The sequence below is a fragment of the Pan paniscus genome, chromosome 5, assembly GCF_029289425.2.
Source record: "Pan paniscus chromosome 5, NHGRI_mPanPan1-v2.0_pri, whole genome shotgun sequence".
In the NCBI taxonomy this organism is placed as follows: Eukaryota; Metazoa; Chordata; class Mammalia; order Primates; family Hominidae; genus Pan; species Pan paniscus.
In genome coordinates, this window is record NC_073254.2 from 62,560,017 (window position 1) to 62,584,248 (window position 24,232).

Sequence of the window (24,232 nt, forward strand, 5' to 3'; positions counted from 1 at the left end):
CATGTAGGATACAAACTGAACATTCAGTAAGGTAGTGATGTTTTACTCAGTCAGAAAGGTAAGCTTAAATCAATATATCAGAGAAGATCCTGACATGTATACCTTATACGGTTTTAGAATTAGAGAAAGAAGTCCATAGCATAACTTTGCTTGAAAATTTCCCCAAGTAATGCTGGTCCTCACTTTTCATGTTGGCTTAAGTTACTGTTCCATTGAGATTGGAGCTAAATGATTAGCGGCAACATCTTCCAAACCTGGAGCATGCACCCAAAATGTACCCAAAGAAACACTGTCTTCTGTTAAGAAGCAGGAAAGTCTATCTTTGCTCTTATTTCAAATGTGGTACATTGAAGTACATACTGATTTCACTTTAACATCTGTTCAGAGGTGTGGTTATTAATGGAATATAATGGGAATGGCAGGATTCAGGGAAATAGATTTGCTTTATTTCTCTATCACTGTTGGCCAGGATGTTGGAATCTAGACTTGGAATCAAACCCTTATCGAAGGACTACATTTGTCTGCTTAAATCTTTACCTGTGTCTTTACTGCAGCTAAAATAAAGAACTGGGGACATATGAGAATTGTTGCTTTCATGAAACTAGCCAGGTGGAGAAGTGAGGTTATGTTGGCCTACCTAAAAACAGGGAAATATTACCTGTAAACACCTGACCTCCTTGAATGATAATGAAAACATTTCTTAGAGTCCAGAACAGTTGTTGCTTAAAGATTCTGAATGCCTATCTCACTTTAATCAAGAGGTAGACTTCAACAACATGTTAAGTATTTTACTTAAAAATTCAGTCTGCCCATTTCTATTACTGTATACAATAGTATGATGTGTATATTTTAATAGTTGAAAAAAAATAGCCCCTAAATATTTGGGTCAAAAGCACTTTAAAGACAGCTGGAGAATACAAAGAATACCTTTATAATAAAAGTAAGCCACAAAAGTTGAAAAAGTGATGATAATTTTGTGACATAGCAGTATAAGTGTGCAAATTAATCAATAAATTAATGACTATTTGTTGTGAATACTATCTACACAGAACTAGATTGGGTTGGGGTGGGGAAAGTGAATAGTACAGAAAGGATATACGATATGATTTGTGTGCCTAGTGAGAGATATAAAAGAAAGATTATAATGAAGGGAATAATTTCAGAGGTCATGTCATATAGATGTAGGGATTTAAGATTTTGGCATATTTTCTACACAGCTTTTGAAATCGTGTATATGTACCATTTCTTTTGTGGTATTCTAAGTCGATGGCTGCTTTTTTGATACCAGTTTTATCTAAGCCTCTATTTGGAATTCCATGGAAGGCACCTTTCTGTGTCCCTGCTTGTCTGGATCACCTTGTCAACATAATCATGTTTATCAGAAGTTCTAAACCTTTCTGTGTCCAGGACTCCCTGGGTGTCTTAATAATATTTGGAAGATGACCTTCTGTTGTCATAACAAAGGTTTCTGACCACTTCTGTCAGTCAATCAGTGTTTACACATCTTCAGCCTGTCCCTAAGCACTGACCTGCTTCTTTAATGTCAAGTAATTGCCAATTCATACTCATGTTATGCAGCCACCGCTATTTATTCTGCAATTTCCTAATTTTCTGCCTACCAATAGCACTTTCCAGTACTAAAATTTTCCATATTGGTCAGAGTTGGGAAGAGTGGTGACCCAGTAGAACAGGAGAAAGCAAAATGAATTTGAGGGCTAAAAAAATACATATAAAAATTTTCCTCAAATCTTGTACACCAGGAGTTCTCACACGTTAGTGTGTATTAGCATCATAGAGGCATCCTTTGAGAGCCCTTGAAACACAGGAACCAAAATCATTTTTAAATAACATGTAATTAAAACAAGGCCATCTCATTTTGCTCTCTGCCAGGGAGTTCTGATCCTGGGAGCCCCTGGAGAGCCTTTGACAAGATTCTAGGCATCCATGGTACTCCTAAGATTATATTTTAAATATTACATTATGTATTGCATGAGATTCTGTTTGAACACTTGAGAGGGCCCATTGCTTTCAGAAAATCTCAAAAGCCCAATTTACCCAAACATAGTTTAAAGACTCCCACTGATGCCAGGCAGAGAGAGTTAAGACAACACATTTGAGGAAACATTGATAGATACTAGAATATTGTGGAATAAGAACTTTAGCTAATGTGTAACACTTCTGTACTTTTTATGCTATTATGATATTAACCTTTGTAATTAATGATTCCCTTCTTTAGTGATTACCCTCTGACTTCTACTAAGATGTATATCAACCACCAAACAGCATAAATTTTCCATGAAGCACCTGTTATAGGCCTAGAATGGTGTTGGGTCAATGGTGCACTCAAAGATTGCAGAGTTCCTGCTTGCAGGTTACTCTGGGTGAGGACACTGACATCTACCTTTTTTTTTTTTTTTGAGGCGGTATCCCTCTGTCACCCAGACTACTACTGCTAAGCCTCACGAGAGTGAGAACTTTGCTTTTCTTGCCCCAAACTCTGTCTCACATGCTTAGGAGAGCATTTAGTAAATCATAAGAGCACAACAAATGATTATTAAATGAGTAAATTGAATACCTCAGGGATTTTATACTGTAAATAGCATAATGATATTACCAGATAAACAAAATCTCCTCAGTGGCTGATTGAACAAAAATTTTACACCTGGAGGATACTGTAAATACAAGCACTAGAGGACCCAACCAATAATGCATACTAATGAACTACAAAGTTGACTCCATAGGAAAAACCAACTGAAGTTTATATATGACAAAGTTGCAAATCTTTCTTTACTCCAGGTGTTTGGTATAGGAAATAACTCAATTAAAAGAGTATAGGTTAGGAAGATTACCTCTCCACCACATCCTTTTCTTTAGCAAGCAATAATGTTGATGGCAAAGGATTCGGGGAAATGAAAAGCATGCTGCCTAACCACACATCCAACATGCTCCCATCAATAAGTTTGAAGCAGGCAAACCCTAACCTAGATTTAAAGCTGATAAATCATCTGTTTCGTTTCACTAAACATCAAGGGGCTGCTCAGCTTTGTAAAGCTGAAACCCTTGTCAGCCTCTGGATTCATTTAAATGGGAACACCATGTTAAGAAAAAAAAAAAAAAAGCAGGTTATAAGGTTTCCCTGAGGAATCTCTAGTTTCTAAGTGCATTAAATCCTCCTTCAATTTAGGAAAAAGATTTTTTTCTCTCAAAACTCCTGAAAAAGGTTTTCTTTAATGTATAGATGCCGACTATATCAAATTAGTGATTTCCTATATTAGGTCATTCATTTATTAAAACTGGGGTCCTTTCTATTCCACTATCTCCACAGATGCACACACATATCTTCACATACATTAAAAAAAAAAATTCTTCTTCTTTGGAAACACCTGTCTTGGGAGTTCTTGGCTGTGCAGCTTCTGGGCATGCACAGGGTGAAGCAGACAAATGGTGCAGTGACTCTTTTGGAAGTCACATTTGTCCCTGAAACTTCAGTCACCTGGAGACTGCATGCCTCATTGCCTGCAGCAGTTCAATCTTGACAGTGTAGAATGAGTTTAGAAATCTCATTTGAGAGACAAAATTTAAATTGAGAGTCTAAACAGCACAATATATTTAATGCTGAAATGACCGTTCTTTGTAAATTTTGCTGACTGTGATTTTTTTTTTCTTTCCTTTTGTTACAAGGCTTTTGTAATAATCTTGCTCTCATTTGGAATTTTTTATGGGAAAGGAAGATCACTGGACTCAGTTATCTAGTACATCAGTTAGGTGCACATTCCTATTTTTATACACAGAAAATTCCTGCTTCGTTTGCTATGCAAACACATATACACATCATTCCTGGAATCCCTACTACATTCATAACTCACTGCTTTCAGACACACACACGGCACCAAAACACAAACTCCCCACATGTTAACAATCAAGCCAGGCTGAAGATGTAAATAGGTGGATATGACACCAGGTGGATGTGTAATCAGTAATAAGAAATACATTGAGCCCCATAATGAAAAGAAATCCCACAAATTGTTGAGGATTCCCCCTCCCCCTTCCATTCACTGATTTATTAACCCTGAACAAAGATGTAATTGCAGGGTCTCAGAAATAACTTTTGTTTTCATTTTTCTTTTTTTTTATTTTTGGTATTTGTTTTGTTTGGCCTTGAATTTCTTAATATCTAGTCATACCATTCATTGCCTGTTTTCTTCACTCAGTTGCCCATCTTTTCCCCCCAGAAATGAAAGAAGCATTAGCTTCTGAGTCTTAAGGATGAGACCTCTGCATTTTCTTTGCTTGTTTAGGGCAAGAAATGAAGTGCTGCCTCTTTAATTGGCAGAAGCATGCAGAAGGAGCATACCTTTAATTTAGTGTTGGGATACCTCACTTGCACCCTGGCTGTTGTCTTATTGGAGACGGCAGCCTGCCTGAGATCCTCTAGCACTGAAATAATATCATCCAGCACGCATTTCTTATCCTGATTTCTCAACACACACAGATGGGAAAAAGTATAATTATAGCCCTTGTGGTTCACCTTCATTTCCAGCACGGCTCGGTGGGTCTGCAGGATCCCCTCAGCCTGGAGCAAAATATTGTCCCCGGTTGGGGAGAGGAGGATCACCCTGCCATACCTCCCAGGGGTGTGTAAGTCCGAATAGAGCTGGCTTTTGGACTGGTCCAGGGGGAAAAGGCTGCTGGCCAGGCTGCGCTCGATCTTGGCCAGGCTGTGGCTGGGAGCGACCAGGCGCTCCAGGTCGCCCTCGGGCTGGAAGCGGTTGAGCGCGCTGAGGCCGAAGGTGATTGTCAGGACTGCGGGCACGGTGAGGAAAAAGACCGGGTGCCGGCTCACGCACAAACCCAGCCTGTGGCAGAACGACTGGAGCCCTCTGCGAAGCACCTGCCGCAGCATCCTCCACCAGATCCAGCTCGCAGGCGCTCCCGGCCGTCTTAAAAAGCACATGTGACATGTGTAAGCGCCGGGCTACCCCGTTCTCCCCCATCCCATCCCCTGGGGCCAGTCCCCCCTCCCCACCGCCGCCGCCTCCCCACCCACTCCGCGCTCACCCCACAACCACTCCGCCTGGTCTTTCCCCGGCCCCACCTCCATGCGCTCCTACTACTCTTTCAAACACTGCAGCAAGTTGCAGCAAGGCGGGCAAATACCGACAGCGCGCGTGGGGGCGGGCGGCGGACGCCGCGGGGCCCACCCCCTCCCCGGTCTCCCCGCGCCCTCGCCGCCTCCCGCGCTGGCTCTCACCGCATGAGCAGCGTTCCTTCGGTCTAGCCCTTCATCTCGGTGCTGCAGTCCCCTGGCCTCCCTCGCTGGAGGTGGTTCCGTGTGGGGCGTCCCACAGATGTGGATTTCCTCTCTGTCTTGGTGGGGTTCGGTGCCTAACTGGAACCATGTGCCTCGGTGTTGTAAGAAGCAGACATGTGCCCCATAAAGGGGGGGGGGCTGAGGGGGGGAGAGGAGGGAGAAGGGCGGGAGCACGTTGGGGGTGGGGGGGCAGATAAGCTTTTTTCTTTTTTTAAGATGCTGACAGTTATTTTTAGAGTTTTGTGTTCCCTCTTCCCTCCCCGCTGGAGTGAATGGAAGAGGAAATAAATGGTGAAGGTGCTGCTGGCCCATTGGAGCAGGGGCAATTAGAGCCCAAGGAGTGGGGCGTGGAGGGAGACAGCTCCAGGGCTCCAGGAGGCAGCCTTCTCGCCCCTCCAGTTTCCCTGTGCCCTCGAATTCTGCTTTTCAGCGAAGAAAAGGAGCAGAGAGGATGATGCTGCATTTTTAACACACCACACAGCATGCAAGGGATTTCCTCGCAACACCTTCCTCGCTGTGATTCCACAGACCAGTCCGCTGCAGCTGAGGGCTGCGGAGACTCCATCTATCCCTGGTGCGTTGGGACCGTCTGGATAGCTTCTTTCCTCTGATGGCTGGAGAGGAGGCATTTGCCAATAGCAGTAGCCTGTGTGCGTGTGCGTGTGCGTGTGTGTGTATTGAAAGTGAAGATCTACAGGCAATATGAGGTTTCTCATAACATGTTACATTCACTTTCCGTATTGTTGAGATTAAAGGACAGAAAGTTCCTAAAGCTAATTTCAGTCCCCTTTCCCAGTGTCTCCTTCCACCCCTCACCCATGAGGACTGTTTCAAGCCATCTGGTTCAGGCTAATTTTCCCCTGTGAGTGGAATTCCAGAAAGAGACACTTCCAGACACACCAGGTAGTTTTGCCTGAAAAAAAAGAGAGTCGGGTGGGTAGAGAGAGGGAAACCTATTGGAGTCACTTGTAAAAAACAGTGAATCTCCTTCACTGTATAAGAAAGAAAACCCCCACCAGATACAATTCCTCCTTCAGCACCCAGAAGTGTGAAGATGAGGACCTTAGCTTCAGATCAGGTCAACTTCAAAAACTAATATTAATAAGTGTGTGTTTGTGTGTGTGTGTATATATATATATATGAATTTTTTAGGGCAAACTCTAAAGTGTGATTGTGAACTGGAGATTTGCTTTCCAAAGTTTCTGTTCTTTTTGGAATGACTTCATAGAAAAGATTGAGTTTCAAGAGATGTTCTGTGCACAATTTAATAACAGTGAAAGTGCCCATTCTTAATTAGATACTTAGAAAGGGACCCATCTATGCATACAAACAAGCTAAAGGACTCCTTGTCATAATATATACCTTTTATTTTTTTCTACTGGAATTGATTCTTCAGTTAAGAGACCAATGACACAGCAGAGAGCTCAGAAACAGCGACAATGCTTAAGGAAAAGTGTCTAGAAGAAGGTGTCATATATAAGATTAAATAAAAATTCCGCCCTTTCTAAATTGAAAGTGACCTTGGCCGCCATTCTGTTTGAATTTCTACTGAGTGCAGGAATAGCTTCTATATTATCTCTGGTAGTTCTCCATCTGGCCCATGCTACAACATTCCCAAATTCACAAATTTTTCTAGGAAGCCCATTCTATTGTTACACTGCCTTTTCTTGTATTCAGTCAAACTCAATCTCTTTGCCACATTCATAGACTAGTCTTTCCTCTCCTTCAGTGGAGTCACTTTTGCATCCCACTGTCAGATCTTTTTCTCTCTTTACATAATGTATTCCATTAGTGCCACATGATGGGAAATTTTTGGCTATACAGCAGAGAGGAAATGTATCTATCGTCCATTTTCTATACCTTCGTTATTACATTAAATATACTTGGTTATATCCTCTACGTTAAAATTTTTAATAGCCTTTATGCAAAATATGCAGTAATAGATTTTAGAAATGGACATTGTTGCATAACTTATCAAGTCCATTTTATAAGTAAGGACACTAGAAATGACAGAGATTAAGTGACTTCAAGGCCACCCTCAGAGTTCTCTGTAAAGCTGAGACTGGTCTCTGGCTATCTTGCTTCTCAGCCCATTGCATTTCCTTCGGTAGCATCAGGCAGCATACTCTCTTCTCACAACAAACAAATATGTCAGTGTTATTGTCTTTTTTCTTATTCTCTTCATTTCCCACACTTCCTTCTTCAATAAATTTAATAGAATTAGGGAAGAATAAAGGTACCAATGTATAATTGACTAAATAATGTATGGTATATACCTGAGATGAACCACTCTGACATAAATGTAAATCATGTTGTAGAATTATAATGGCATGGAAATACATTCACTGAATGTTAACTGAAGAATTAGGTACAATATGAAACCATTTTGCAAAATAAAAAATATACACATAGAAAAAAGATGAAGGATGCATTAGAATGTTTCTGTTTATTGCTAGATGATGGGATTGTGGGTGAACTTAGAATAGCTTTAAATGAAAGAAAATTGGCAGATAGTATAGAAAATTTCCTTATAACCTATGCTTAGTTTCTCCTATTATTAATATCTTACATTAGTTTGGTAAATTTTTAAAATTAAAGAATCAATATTAATACATTATTATTATGAGTTCATACTTTATTTAGTTTTCCTTACTTTTTACCTGATGTTATTTTTCTGTTCCAGGATCCTATCCTGGATACCACATTGCTTTTCATTGTCTTGTCTCTTTAAGACCCTTTTGGCTATGACAGTTTCTCAGGCTTTCCCTGCTTTTGATAAGCTTGAAAGTTTTGAGTATTGGTCAGATATTTGGTGGAATATTCCTCAATTGGGAATTGTCTGATGTTTTTCTCATGATTAGTCTGGGGCTAAGAGATTTTTGGGAGGAAGAACAGAAAGGTAAAGTGCCATTTTCATCACATAATATCAAGGGAGCATTCTTTCAAAGTGACTTATCGCTGTTGATGTGAACCTTGATCACTCAACTGAAGTAGCATTTTTCAGGTTTCTCCACTGTAAAGTTAATCTTTTTACTATCCTCCATACTGTGTTTTTTTGGACAGAAGTCACTATGTGCAGCTTACACTTAAGGAGTGGAGAGTTAGGCTCTACCTCCTTCCTCCTTAAGGTTGGAGTCCATAATTTGCAAATCTTGTGCACAAGATATTTGTCTATTTTCTCTATTTATTCATTCATTCATCCAGCCAGTCTTTTATTTATATTGGCATGGACTCATGGATATTTCTGGATATTTCTTTTTTACTTTGGGCTATAATTTGAAAATACTTTCTTGCTTAAATTGGTCCAGCTTTGGCCACTGAAAGGAATTCTTTCAGTTGCCTCCTGTGTCTCTGTGATATTCCATTACTGTGGGGTATTTTCTTCTTTTCTAGGAGTATTAATACTTCCTGGTACTACAAAATGCTGCAGGCTCATCTTGTGTATCCGTCCTATCCCAGTCCTAGAATCAGCCACTTCTCCAAGCAGCCTTTGTTTGTTTTATTGGAGAATGGTACTACAAACAAAGATCTGGGTGCCAGATATGCTGGTTGTTACTGAGTTATCATTGCTTCTAATCCCTGACAGAGCAATGACATTACATGGATGTATACTTATCTATATCTGTGTGTGTATGTTGTGTATCTGTAATGGTTTTTATATAACTATCTGCATCTATATTAAGCCAACTATGAGTTTATATTTATGACTCCAACTCTCATCTATTGCTACATAGATTATTGTAGCCCCTTTCCCTTGTTTTCCTGCAACCTCCCATTTCTACAGTGAAAAGTCTGGGTCTATCAGTGATTTAAAAATTGTTTTTCTATAACAAAAATATGTATTTTTAATAAGAAAAATAATTTAAAATAAGGAAGAAAAGCATGGTTGCTCAATTTTTCTACTGTGAAAAGTCAATCTCAAATACTATTAGGGATTCATTAGAAAGATAAGTTATATGATAAAAAGAAGGGAAATGTTAGCAATATTCCAGATTAGCCCACAGAAGGTTAATTTTCACTAAGACATCAGTGGATATCAATCACATGATAATTATTGCAAATCTGATTTAAAATAGGGCTTAATATAAAGCTGAAAGTGGTGCATTTAGGGATCAATTAGTAACAATACATTAATTGGTTCTATTTAGTTCAAACAGAATTCATATTTTCTGATATATCTTGGTCAGTATGAGTTTTCAAGACTTAGAATCAAGTTGGGACTTATTAGTTTGTACTTTTGCAGGATGAGACACCAGAGAAAACTGGACTTGGACACAGAATAGCTGAGTTCTAGGCCAATTCCATAATTTACTTCCTAGATGTTTTAAATAAGACACCTAATTATTTGGTCCTGTTTGTTCATAAATATAGATTACATGTATTCACTTGCTGAATTCACTCATAGCAGTATTCACAAAAACTCAGTAAGTTTGCCACATTAATTAATGCTCTAATACTACCAATTCTAACCATTCTAACATGCTAAGCCTCCAAAGCTCAGTGGAATAAAACAAAGTTTTATCTTGTTCAAGGTTAGCAGTTCCTTGTGGATATTTCTGGTCATCCAGGAAAGGAATCAAGCTCAGGCCTGGATTCCACAAAGTCATTCATCCACCTTCCACTGACGACTTCAAAGTCCTTCCTGAGGTCATTTCCTAGCCTACGAGTTGCAGAGTTGCAAATGGGAAAAGAGCTGGAAGAAGCACACCTGGGAGGTTTTGATGGTTTCTTCTGAAATGCATGAGAAACATCACTTTTTCATGCATCTCTCTGATTTGCACTTAACCTCCAGGGAGGCTGAAAAATGCAGTTTAACTTTGTGCCAAAGGAGAAGAGCAGATGAGCTTGATGATCAGGCAGCAAACTCACCCTCTTTCTGGATTCTTTGCCCTGTTCACCTTTAGTCCTGATTATAAGTTCAGGGCTATCATCTGACCCCCTTTTGTCATTTTACATCAGACTTTTTCTGCCACTGCCATCTCAAGGAATGCTGGCTTGTGGGTTTTAAGAAGATGCTCTTTGACCTTCTTCTGTGACGGGTTTAAGGAGTTTGCCAGGGATTAGCCTCATCGCTTGGCTCAGGCCTCTTGTATGCAGAAGGGCGTATCCGAGATATAACGTTTTACATTTTAGAGGCAATTTTGGTCTTCAGCATTTTGGATGTCTGCAGCTGTAACTGGCTTGAATAATAAGGACATTTCTTATCTCATATAACAGGATGTCCACAAGAACAGTAGTTATAGAGCTGGTTAATTTAGAGACTCAAGAGTGTAATTAAGAACCCAGGTCATTTTCCTCTCAGCCTTGCCCATGCCCACAGCTTGAGCTCTGTGCTCATGCTTGCTCCACAGGCAACACACGCAGACAGACAAGATCCCAAGGAAGAAGCTGCCTCAGCTCTTGTGTCTTGTAAGAGTGAAGAAGCTTTTCCCAGAAGGCCTCCAGTAGATTTCCTCTTAAGTCTCATTTCCCATGCCCATGTCTAAATCAATCACTGGTGAGAGGAATGATAATGTGGTAACTGGCTGAAGCCAATCTGGACTCACACTGGTGCTGGGAATGGGGCCAGCCTCCTCTCTGAGCACATTGTCATGGGGGAGTTTATGCAGAGTTTGTTTTGTTTTGTTTTGTTTTAAACCAGTTTCTTTAGGAATAAGCATGATAAGATGTTGGGGATGTTTGGGTCTTGGGCAGCTAACACTAACCTTGATGCTGAGTTTTTCTGTATGAAGCAAATTTGCTTCTGGAGACTGCTTTCTAAATGGAAAATAGAACTATAATCTGTTCAAATGAATTGACTTACTGATTTTTAATTCATTTATGTTAAAAAGCTTTATAATGGTACAGGAAGGAAGCCCAATAATATCTGATATTTTAAAAAATTATCTTTATTTAAATAGGATATAAGCATATCTTTATTTAAATTATCTTTATTTAAATAGAATATAAGCATATATATTATTCACCTGGAAAATCTTCTATCTCTGTTCACTATATCTTTGAGATGACACTCAGTGATGTAAGGAGTCCATGCAAACATCTTTTCTTAAAGTAATAAGAAGTTTAGATAGAATTTGCATTAATTGATAACCTAAAATTCATCCTATTTAAGAGGGTACATCAAAGATGACTCGTGGGTTCAGTCTTGTTATGTTGTTGCATGTTGTTTGCTTAAAGCCTATGATAAACACCATTCTTATTCTAATGGTAAAATATCCAACTATATGTTTAACAGTGTAAAAAGAAAGCCTGTAGACACTCACTTTTGTCCCATTTATAAATGAATCATAAGTATGGAATTTTCCCCAGAGGTAGTATTTTTCTATGGTGGAAAGTAGTTAAAGTTCTGGAGAAGATTTCAGACAATCAAGTTTTGTGGGTTTTTTTTTTTTTTTGTACTAGTTAGTTTAATCACTTAACTGCTTAACCACTATGTCACCTTGGTCAAATCATTCCATGTCAATAAACCTTAGATTCATATGTACAAACCAAAACAAAGTACAGTTAATATTTTGTATCTCAGAAAAATTGCAGGTTCATTTCCTGACCATCACAATAAAGCAACTATTGCAATAAAGCAAGTCACACAAATTTTTTGGTTTCCCAGTGCATATAAAAATTATCTTTATGCCATACCATAGCCTGTTAGTTGTCAATAGCATTACATCTAAAAATGTACATAGCTTAATTAAGAAATCCTTTATTGCTGAAAATGCTAATGGTCATTGAATATTTCAACAAGTTGTAATCTTTCTGCTGGTGGAAGGTCGTGCCTTGATGTTGATGGCAGCTGACTGCTCAGGGTGATGGTTGCTGAAGGTTAGAGTGGTTGTGGAAATTTCTTAAAATAAGACAACAATGTCGTTTGCCACATCTCTTGACTTTTCCTTTCATGAAAGATTTCTCTGTAGCATGCAATGTTGTTTGATCGCATTTCACCCACTGTGGAACTTCTTTCAAGATTGGAGTCATTCCTCTCAAACCCGCTGCTACTTTATCAACTAAATTTATGTAATGTTCTAAATATTTTGTTGTCACTTCAACTATATTCACAGCACTTTCACCAGTAGATGCCATCTCAATAAACCACTTTCTTTGCTCATCTATAGGAAACAACTCTTCATCCATTAAAATTTTATTTTGAAATTGCAGCAATTCAGTCTCATCTTCAGACTTCACTTCTAATTCTAACTATTTTGCTATTTCTACCACATCTGCTGTTGCTTTCTCCACTGAAGTCTTAAATTCCTCAAAGTTATCCATAAGGGTTGGAATCAACTTCCTCCAAACTCCTATTGATGATGATATTTTGCCTTTCTGTCATAAATCCTAAATGTTGTAATGGCATCCAGAATGGTGAATTCTTTTCAGAAGGTTTTCAGTTTACTTTGCCCAGATTCATCAGAGGAATCAGTATCTATGGCAGCTAAGGGCCTTACAAAATTTATTTCTTAAATAATAAGACTTGAGGGTTGAAATTCTTGATTCCTGGACTGAAGAATGGATGATGTATTAGCAGGCATGAAAACAACGACCATCTTCTTGTATGACTCCATCAGAGCTGGTGGGTAACCAGGTGCATTTTCAATGTGATAAAAGAAAAACTTACTCCAAATTAAATTTAAAAGACTTTAATTGAGCAATTAATGATTCATGAATTAGGCTGCCCTCAGAATCACGGCAGATTCACAGATATTCCAGGGATGCCTTGTGCTCAGAACGAATTTATGGAGAAAAAAGGTAAAGTGATGTACAGAAACAGCAAGATTTGCTACAGCTCTGTGTTAGCCTTATTTGAATGCAGTTTTAACACTCAGCAGTCTATGAGTGGTTGAAGTATGGCTGCTGGGATTGCCCAATGCTCAGCTATTGTTATGGGTGCATACTATTAAGTTAGGTTTTCAATTTTGTCTGACTATTAAGCTAGGTTACAGTTCATCCACAAGGACTCAAATATAGAAGTATGTAGCCCTTCTCAGGCTATATTTAGTCTGCTTTAACAAGTCAGCAGTAATATTTTGAAAGGACTCTTTTTCTAAGTGATAGGTCTCAATAGCTGACTTAAAATATTCAGTAAAGTGTGCTGTAAACAGATGTTCTCTTATCCAGGCTTTGTGGTTTCATTTGTTTAGCACAGGTGGAATAGATTTAGCATAATTCTTAAGGGCCCTAGGATTTTGGGAATGATCAATGTGGCACTAGACATATCTGCTCCTTATAAGAGAGTCCGCCTGTCCTTTGAAGCAGGACATTGACTTCTCCTCTCTAGCTTACATGGCATCTTCTACTAGTATAAAGCTGCTTTGTCTACATTGAAAAGTTGTTGTTTAGTGTATCCACTTGCATTCATTATCTTAGGTAGATCTTTGGATAACTTACTACAGCTTTTTTATTAGCACTTGCTGATTCACTTTGCATTTTTGTGGAGATGGCTTCTTTCCTTCAACCTCATGAAACAACCTCTGCTAGCTTCAAGGTTTTTATCTGAAGCATCTTCACTTCTCTCAGCCTAGCTTCCAGACTGTCTCAACTTTTGACATGCCTTTCAAACTAAGCTTAATCATTTCTAGCTTTTGATTTAAAGTGAGAAATGTTCAACTCTTCCTTTCACATTCTTGAATACTTAGAGGCCATTTAGGGTTATTAATTGGCCTAATTTCAATATTGTTGTATCTCAGGGGAATAGGCAGACTTGAAGAGAGAGAGAGAGATGAAGGAGCTGCTGGTTGGTGGAGCATTCAGAACACACACAGTAATTTAAGTTTGCAATCTTGTATGGGTGCAGTTTAAGGCACCCCAAAACAATTACAATAGTACCATCAAAGACCACTGATCACAGATCATCTTAACAGATATAATATTAATTTAAAAGTTTGAAATGTGATATCTAGACACAAAGTGAGCACATGCTGTTAAAAAAGTGACACCAATAAACTCGTTCAATGCAGGGTTCCTACAAATTGAAGGTTTGTAGGAGGAAAAAAAACACAATATCTGCAAAGCACAATAAAGTGAAGTGCAATAATATGAAGTGTGCCTGTAATAGAATTTAACTAGGTGATGATTAAATTTTCTCCAGCTGTGATTTTATGATATTCTAGACTTTGATTTCCTGGGATTCCTTTGCTAGGTTTGCCACATCTTAAAAAAGAGCAGCCTCTGATTCCCTACTCAAGTCTCAATCTGTCTTCCCTGGTGATTCATGTATTTGCACAATACCAAACAGAGAGCCATTGAAGATTGGGAGTGGCCCACCACTCAAGAACACAAGCTTTGGCATTGGTCTGGAAAAAGATGGAAACTGTAAAAATACTTGGAATATTGTGGCCACAGAGGAATAGCTGGACTGAAGATTAAATACTGCCTGTCAAATTATAGTATGGTGCAGAGTCTTATTGGATCAATGCACAAAGATGACATGCTGCTTTGTGCACATTCAATTTTTAGTCATTTAAATAAACATTTTCTAATTTGGGAAGAAGTACAACAAATTTTTAAAAGCATTTTTAGATTTATTCTCTTCTTAAATCCAATAGTAATATAAATTGGTCAGTTTTAATCTATAACATAACTGAAGGATTTTCTACATTTTTTTCTTCCTTCCTTTTTTCATTTTCTTCTTCCTTTTGTACCTTTCTCTCAGCAGAAACTCTTTTTTTCTGAAATGTTTTTAACAAGGCCTTCTTCAAAGTACTCTAAAAATGTATCTCTTTCTTCTGGAAGAACCAGAATATATTTCTCTCTTAATGTTTGTTATGAAATTGCATATTTTGGCCGGGCGCGGTGGCTCATGCCTGTAATGCCAGCACTTTGGGAGGCGGAGGCGGGCGGATCACGAGGTTAGGATATCGAGACCATCCTGGCTAACACGGTGAAACCCCGTCTCTACTAAAAAATACAAAAAATTAGCCGGGCGTGGTGGCGGGCGCCTGTAGTCCCAGCTACTGGGAGGCTGAGGCAGGAGAATGGCGTGAACCCGGGAGGCGGAGCTTGCAGTGAGTCGAGATCGCGCCACTGCACTCCAGCCTGGGCAACAGAGGGAAATTCCATCACAAAAAAAAAAAAAAAAAAAAAGAAATTGCATACTTTCCCAAAAGTGTATGCTTACATTCAAATTGGGTTGTTGGTTACCAAACTGACGTTTTGGTGATGTTACTGTACCCAGAGAGAAACCTGCTTATTAAGGATGAGTTTCTCATTAATTACCTTGCATAGTCGTAACCATGAAAATGAATCCCGTTCCCTGACAAGACAATTCTCCCATCAGAGTTTGACAAATTAAAGAATTTTATGAAGACTTTTCTTGAGCAAAAGTGGGCATCACACTCACCATTAAAGAGGCATCTAATGGGAAACCAACTGGGATGTTGCCACTTAATGGGCTCTGTATTTATCATTACATTATCAAATATCAACATTCATATCACTGTAAAGAAAACAACAATAGAAGAGTACAGTATTCCCTACTTCTGGTAACAGCATCCCTGGCCAAGTAGGGCAGAGGAGAAAAAGGCAGTGAGAAGGGGACTTTGTAGGGAGGGTTTGGCACAGAGAGAGTGTTCTAATCTAGTAGGGAGGAGTGTTTGACCCCTGACATTGTTTAGAATGAAAATACCTTGTGACAATAAAAAGCAGACCAGTGTTTAGTCTATTTTATTATTTCTTTAAATTTCCTACAGCCAGTGCTATTATTGCCTATACCTGGGGTGGAGTGCTTCCACCTCTCCACCTCCATGGCAACCCTTCATATACCACTGCTCCTAGGAGCTGAAACTGTGATTTCTGAATAACTTCCCATTCAATATTATAGTATATTGGTGAAGAGATTTGGGTAGAATTTATAGCCAATTTGGGATTATTATAGGAAAGAACTAGTTGCTCTTATACAATTCAAACCCCTGCCCCTTATGATGATTTTTTTTTTTTTTTTTTTTTTGCCCTTCAGACTGATGTAGAAATTGAGAGGAAAGAAATAGAAGAGCCTAACTGCTGGTGTAGCAGAATCAGCAGATGACTTTGTTTCAAATAGAGATTTCTTGCTGGAAAAAACAAATTTCCTCAGAAAATATAAGTGAAATGATGTTAGATAAAAAACTCAGACTATGTTTGACATTCAAAAATTCAGTCTTCAGCCTGTCAAACAAAGTGAAGAATTCTACTATGACTTTGGCAAATATTCAGCCTTTTAGCTAAAAAAAAGCAATGTAAACAAAATGAGTAAATATCCAAGTTTTATATGACTGTTCACATGCCACACATATATACTGACACATCTCCAGAAAACATATAGACTGTCTGGGGATTTAGTTATCTTGTTGACATAGGCAAAATCAATAGGCATTTATAGAAACTGTGATGAAACGTCTTTCTGTGAGACCTCATCTTTGGCAAAGTGCCCCTTCTTTGCTGAGCAGCTGTAAAATTTAGTGTAGTCTTTATTCTATTGTATTGAGGTAATCCATGCCTACTTCCTACATAGACTGTAGGCTTCCTGGGGGGAATTCCTAATACTCTCTAGAGTTGTACTCTAATTTCTAGCAAATGCCTGACACATAATCACATAATAGCTACTTAATTTATTCTAGAATAGCTTTCCCAGTGTCAGAGAAGTATGGATGAGAACTACGGAAGATAAAAGAAGTATAAATGTCACTAAGGATAAGACACAACAGGCTAACTTCAATCTTGAGGCGTGATCTTTGTGGCTGATGATGTGGGTCTCAATTCCTGTTTGCCTTGTGTACATTCTCCTTTTGCTCCCAAGTACCTCTTTGTTTGGCCCTCCTAGCTGCCCTGCCACCAGCCTCAGCTCTCCCGGTATTAATGGATTGTCTGGGGCTTACCTTTCTTGTTTTTAGCATTGTATGTTTCTGATACTTGTTTCTGTTTTTGGTGACCTTCAGGATCTAAACAAAGTTCATTATGGCTGAAGTGTAAATGCAGGGGCAGAAGTAGCAAAAGACAAAGGTAAGGTGGGCAAGTACAAAAATATAAAGAGGCATGGAAACCACGTTTATTCAATGCACTCACCAAAGAGTTACTGAATAACCAAAATGTGCAAAACACTCCTATGTACAAAACCCTACCTATGAAGGTAATAGCACAAGGATGGTGTGAAATGAAAAAATTTGAGAGTTACTTACAAGTGAAAATAGATGTAATTTGGTGATAGATTAAATGTGGATGTGTACATTAAAAGCAGGCAGCATACCTCCTGAATTCACTTGAAAAATAAGTGTAAAAACAGCAAGACTGACATTTCTGCTCTGTTTTAGGAATAATGGCAATACAGCATGGTAGATATATAGACTCTGGATACAAACAAATCTAGGTTCAAATTCCTCAAATTCATCGTCTGCCACCTTCTAGTGGTGTTACCTTGGTCAGATTATTTAACCACTCTAAACTTTAGCCTCCTCATCTGTAAAGTGGGATAATAAAATCTCACACCTCTTAGACTAGCGTGAGGATTAAGTGAAATAACAAATGTATTTATTCAAATATATTAATAGAATTAGTACGCATATTATATAAAGTTATAAAATAATTATTAAATGTGCTTCTTGCCTTCAAAGAGCTTATCTGACATCAAAGGAAGTACATAATTGCTTGAGAGTGAAATTATTTTACCTATATTTAATAGCTATAAGTGTATATAGATATGTTTTGCTATTATTTATATGATTGTAGGCATTAAAAAGGATATAGTTGTGTGTGAAAAATTTATGATAGTCAGCAGAGAAACTTAGCTATGTTGAATGTTTACTCTATGCTAAACAGTAGGCTATTTACTTTGTATTTATTGTCTAATTCATTACTAAAGAAACCTGTGGCATAGAAATTGCTATCCATTATTACAGGTGCTAGGACTGAGGTTCAGGGTTTAGGAGTTACTGAAATTTAAAATCAGGCCTGCCCACCCAAAGACCCTGTTCATCCTGATATTCAGGCTGCGGAGTGGAAAAATTTTCTGTGTTCTTGGCCTATTTTGGATATGTCCTTTTTAAGAATAACTGTCTATTTCTTGACTTTCTCCTACCTTGCCTATTCATGAATCCAGGGGAAATATTCCAATGCCTATGTCAAATTTGCCACAGGAAAAACAGCTTGGCTTAAGATTTTCTTCTGTAGCCAGCAGAGTTCAGGAGTCAGGAAATGAATGAAGAAGGAAGACATCAGAACAGGGGAGTCAAAAGAAAAAATGTGTCTTATGAAATATTCTTCTTAGGTCTTATAAAAATTCATTCAATCCATGTTTCTTTTATTCAAGCTCTGGCCTATTTGGTCAAAAGAAGCAACCTTAGTAATTAGCTGTACTCTCAATTCCTCAGTCATTTCTGATCTGTGAACTGGAATGATTTCCTGATGATAGGACAGTCTCCATCACATATTTCTTAAACAGATGAAACCACACACACACACAATGCATAATTCCATATTTTTATACTTTTGTCAAAATAATTCAAATAGCACATATGCCCTGTGATTAAAAATAAGACTCTTTTATCCACATCTTCCTACTTTCAGTTATACTCCCAAGATGCCATCCCTGCCATTTTCTTTAGCTCTTTCTTTTTGAGGATTTCTCCATATCCCTACACAATATTTATAGAGCTTGATTTCAGGATTAACTACTTTAGACCAAAGGTTTTTAATCACTTCTTTTATATTCCCACAAAATTAAGTCAATTAGATTTATAAAAATAACTAGAGTTCTCCTTAAAATATAAGAAATTGACATTATTAAAAACACTGAAATGTATATAACGAATGGTATATGAAATAATTATTTATATTTATTATGATATAATTCAGTGCAGAACAGATTTACTCTCATTTATTTAACCATCTTATTGGTACATGTTTGGCTTAGTTCCATATTTCTGCCTTTTTAAATAATGCTAAATAAACATCATTTAATATAAAACTGTTACTAAATATAAGCATATAAATAGTTACCCAGGGGAAAAAAAAGTAATATAATTACCGTCATCTTTGCACAGTATTTTTTGTTTTTTTCAGTTTTGGAAAAATATTTTTAAACTTTCTTCCAGAAAGTCTGCATATATATATATTTTAATATATATTCATATATACATATTTATACTTTTTCACTAGATAGGGTATTGGCAAGCTTTTTCTGTAAAGGGCTAGATATTTTAGGCTTATGGGCTAAAAGGCAAAATAGAGAATATTATATGGGTAACTATATAACAAGAGAAAAACAAATTCTCATATATTTTACTTAACAAAACCGATAGTAATAGTAGAGTATAATTTAATTAACAAAATACAATAGTAATAATAGAGTATAATTTTTGTAACATAGTTCTACTAAGAAGAAGAATGGAATTCTTTTTGGGTAATCACATTTGCTTAGTTGGATATGGTAGGCAGAATAATGGCCCTAGATATATGTCTACATCCTAATCCTTGTAGCCTTTGACTATGTTCTATAACAAAAGGGACATTGCAGATATAATTAGGATTATGGGGGTTTAAATGGAAGATTTACCAGAATTATTCAGGTGGGCACTTTGAGACAGAGAACTTTCTGAAGCTGGAGTCAGAGAGATGCAGCAAAATAAGTTAGAGAGATTAGAAGCATGAGAGGCACTTAACCTGCCAGAGGTGGAAGGGCCACATGGAAAGCATGAAAAAGAATGTGTCTGGAGTATCTAAGAGCTAAGATTAGCCCCTGGCTGACAGTCAGCAAAGAAATGGGGGCCTCAGTTATACAACCACAAGAAATCAAATTTGTTTAAAATCTGAATGAATTTAGAAGTAGAATTGTCCCCAGCGTCTCCAGAAAGAAACACAGCTATGTTAATTTTGGTCTCAAGAGATTTTGATTTTGATTGATTTTGGTCTCAAGAGATTTCTAAGCAGAGGACTCAGTTAAGCCACATTATACTCAGACTTTTGAGCTAAATATCTGTGAGATAATAAATGGGAGTTGTAAGCCACTAAGTTTGTGGTAATTTGCTATAGCAGTGATTAAAAAAAAACCCTCCTATATGGGGTTTGAATTTAGCATTCTCAACCATCAAAATTAATTGCAAATATTAATCTCTTAATGTTGATCTGGAATGAAATTTTGTGTGTTTCATCTATGAAATTTCTTTCACACAGCTATTGCCAACTACTGTTAGCAATCTACAAAGCATATGATTTAATTGGATTTGTTTATATCTTAAATAAAAGGAATCTTTGTATTCTACTGGATACTTCTCTTGATATTTGACTTTTAACATGTGATTACATTTCAGATTAATCACTTCCAATTGAATGTTAGATGGAAACTCCACAGTTGCAGTTAAATGGATTTTGAAATATGAAAAGTCCTTTGCACTTTCATCATAGTCACAAAAATGCTGCTGTAACTGTATTTTTAGGTCAGAAAATTTTAGTAGTGAGTAGTTTAGCTCACTACTAATTTGTAGAAGAGTGTACATCTAGTTAATTGTTCTAATGTTTGGCAGCACAATGCATATAGAACATTTGACATTATTTGTGACTCAAACAATATCAGTTTTTGTGGAAATGACTACTGAAATATACATTTCACATATAAGCACTATTTGGCTTTTCTTAATGTTCATTAAGAAACACTTTTAATTCTATAGGAAAATCTAATTTCAGAACCGCTCAGTGTTTTATAACAGTGATTGAGAGTACTTCTCTTTTTTTTTCTTTCTTTTTTTTTTTTTTTGAGACAGAGTCTCGCTCGGTCTCCCAGTGTCACCCAGGCCGGAATGCAGTGGCACGATCTCAGCTCACTGCAACCTCCACCTCCCAGGTTCAAGCTGTTCTTCTGTCTCAGCCTCCTGAGTAGCTGAGACTACAGGTGCACGCCACCACACCTGACTGATTTTTTGTATCTTAGTAGAGACGGTGTTTCACCATGTTGCCCAGGCTGGTCGCAAACTCCTGAGCTCAGGCTATCCCCCTGCCTCGGCCTCCCAAAGTGCTGGGATTACAGGTGTGAGCCACCCAACCAGCAAGAGTACTTCTAATTAAAAAAAAAAAAATTAGTCTGGGCCCTGAGCTCACAGTCACCCGATAGTTAAGTCTGCAAGAGTGAAGGAAATTTACTGTTGATGGTATGGTTCAATAGCACACAATGGATTCAAATATTTTCTGCAAAGTACCTGCTGATGAATAATACATGCATAGCGAGGGGTTTAAATACCTTACATTTTTACAAGCTTTGTAAATTTATGAAAATTAAGTGATTTTCTGCTTCATACTTATTTTTATCACTATCAGTTATAACACATCTTAGCAGATTCCACTTCAGGTCATGCTTAATTAGTGTTTTCTTGGCTTTTTTTAGAACATTCTCACATATAAGCATATTGATAGAGGTTAATTTTCCAGTCACTTCACACTTGCCATTGACTTCTCTAATAAGGAACAACTGACTAGAATTGATAACATGAGTTGATCATCAACAGCCAAGAAAAGCCTCTCAAGATCATTTGTCTTTTTCATTTTTAGCTGACTATTGATATACTCACAGTGTTTTCAATTCTTTGAGAAACTATTCTTGCCAGAAAGTTGACAGTCCTAATTACTTTCTCTAGCTGCATTTCTTTAGTTGCTGCAATCACTCATGATTTTATACTACAACATCAGCAAAAGGATTTCCTTGCTTGGCTGATAAGTGAGCTGCTGAGAAATTTAGTTGCAGCCTCATTTTTGTATTTCATTTTTTGAAGAAATTCTGTCATGATAAGATATTCCATTTACAATTTTCTATTTTTTTCAGATTGCTGTTTATCTATGAGTTAGGGATGTGATGCGTGCTTAGTCTGGTAATGGCAATATTTTATTCTTTTAGCTGAGCTATCGTGTCATTGCTTAAAAAACAAACTTTTTTTCATCTAATTTGACAATGAAAGAATCCACACTCCATTGTACTATAAGACTGCAACGTTCAGAGTCTAATATTTTTTGGTTTTGACATGACCTGTAACAATAATTTTAAAAAAAAGTGGTACAGCAATATTCACAGCATCCGAAATGTTGTAGAATTATAATTGTGTCACTATGATTTACAGTGGACCGAAGAGCAGTGCAAAGCAATAAGAGTGCAAAATATGGTCTGTGTCACATACTCGACTCTGCTGTAGTGGTGTGAAAGCAGCCACTGACAATGTGTAAACAAATGAGCAGCGTTATGTCCTAATAAAACTTTAATTATGGACACTAACACTTGCATTTCATACAGTTTTCACTTGCACAAAATTATTATTCTTTTCTTATATTCTTACCTTGACAATTTAAAGAAGGAGACCCCATTCTTAGTTCATTATTTGTAAATAAACAGGCAGCAGTCTGAATCTGGCCTTTGGGCTGTAGGTGGCAGACTCCTGCACTAGAAGAATATTCTTTAATAAAAGTCTAGTATCCATCAAAAAAAAAATCAAAAAAATTCAAATACAAGGAAATATTACCAATTTCTGTTTTTTTTTTACCTAATATACATCAATGAAAAATAGCAGGGCAGAACAGGGATTGTGGAAGCAAAAAGGAGAAGATATACTCACTTATTTTTCAGAGCAAGTCTGCTTACAAATGAACTAAACATTTTGTGTCTATGAGTAGGAGACAATAGAATGATGTAAATAAAAAGTGGTGTTTGCATTTTTCCCCTTAGCTTTTCTTATTTTCATGGGGGAAAAAGACTCAGACTTATAAAGTTATAAAGTGAGTATGTGTATCAAGGAAAACATCCAATGTGTAGAAAGAAATGAAACAATTCCACCTTGAGGCTCTATGGTTGCTATGTATTTTTTAATCACCCCACAAATGTTAATATCTGTTCTACCACTTTTGTTATTCTTGTTCTTTTCTAAATGGGTGAATAAGAATCTTTTCACGTTAATAATGTCTTTAGCTACTATTTTTTTCAAAATTATATATTAAATATAAAGGAACTGTTTGTTCCAAAGTAGGCTTTCAGCAGAGTTAGAGAATCCTAGCACTTAAAACACTGACATGGTAGACACAGAGACTGCTGCCAATTCCACTCCTATCACCTACCCACCAATCCTCCCCTCTTTTCTATGCCTATGTCTTTGTCTGTGCAGTAATGTGACATGGCATTTGTTTCAGGACAGGTCTAGCCTCAGCCCAGAAAAATGTGAAATGGATTTAATGTCAACTCTTTGTGACCATCTTTCAGTTTTTTTCTCCTCTGGTCTATCCAGTTTCTTCTGATCTATCCAGTATCTTCAGTCTATCCAGTATTTTCAGCAGCTCCAACACTCTGAGTCTTATATTTAGTAGTTGTTTTTTCCTCTATGACTATAACTAGTATCTTTACGCTTTTAAGCAATAAAATAACAAATTTCATAAACAAAATTGTCTACTAATATAATTTACTAATAAGGAATTATAATGTAATAATGATGCTATTAATATTAATGATGTTAATTATACTAATTTACATTCATGGGGCCCTTACTAAGAGACAGGACCCTTGCATACATTGTCTTATTTAATCTTCAAAAAAGTCCTAGGTGGGCAGTAATCATTGTTACAGGGTTCTAGGTAAACTAATTGAAGCTCTAAGAGGATAAATAACTTTCTTAAGGTCTCATAACCACTAGATGGCAGAGCCTGGATTCAAATTCAGAATTATCTTTCTTCAAAGCCTGCATATTTATTCTAAATAGGAAGCTGACAAAGCAAATGGAAAAAGTCATACCTATCTAAAAGAATTAACCTACTGTTGTGTGAACTCTCCTTTCCTTCAGCTCTCAGTTTTGAGTTAGGCCAGTAAGACAAGGGTCAGTCATTTTATCTATGTATATTTAGTCTTAATGGAACAATTATATGGTGGTCCTTAAGCAGTTAGATTTTAGTTAAATCATGAAGTATACAGAACATGTTGACATAAAAACAACTAACTTA

The 24,232-nt window shown here is 37.3% G+C and overlaps 1 protein-coding gene across 5 annotated transcripts in view; it reads right to left on the bottom strand.

Annotated features, from left to right (window-relative positions):
• The window catches only part of PTCHD4 (patched domain containing 4), a 237,961-nt gene that overhangs the window by 190,442 nt on the left and 23,287 nt on the right, over nucleotides 1-24,232 (bottom strand). For 3 of the 5 annotated variants that reach the window (XM_014345352.4, XM_063605311.1, XM_063605310.1), the window contains exons 2-3: nucleotides 5,252-6,224; nucleotides 4,529-4,940 (exon numbers count right to left, since the gene is read on the bottom strand). In XM_014345352.4, coding sequence (XP_014200838.2) covers nucleotides 4,529-4,940; nucleotides 5,252-5,256 — 417 coding nt within the window. In that variant the 5' untranslated portion in view covers nucleotides 5,257-6,224. The other 2 variants (XM_034962222.3, XM_003833185.3) reach the window with 2 other exon arrangements.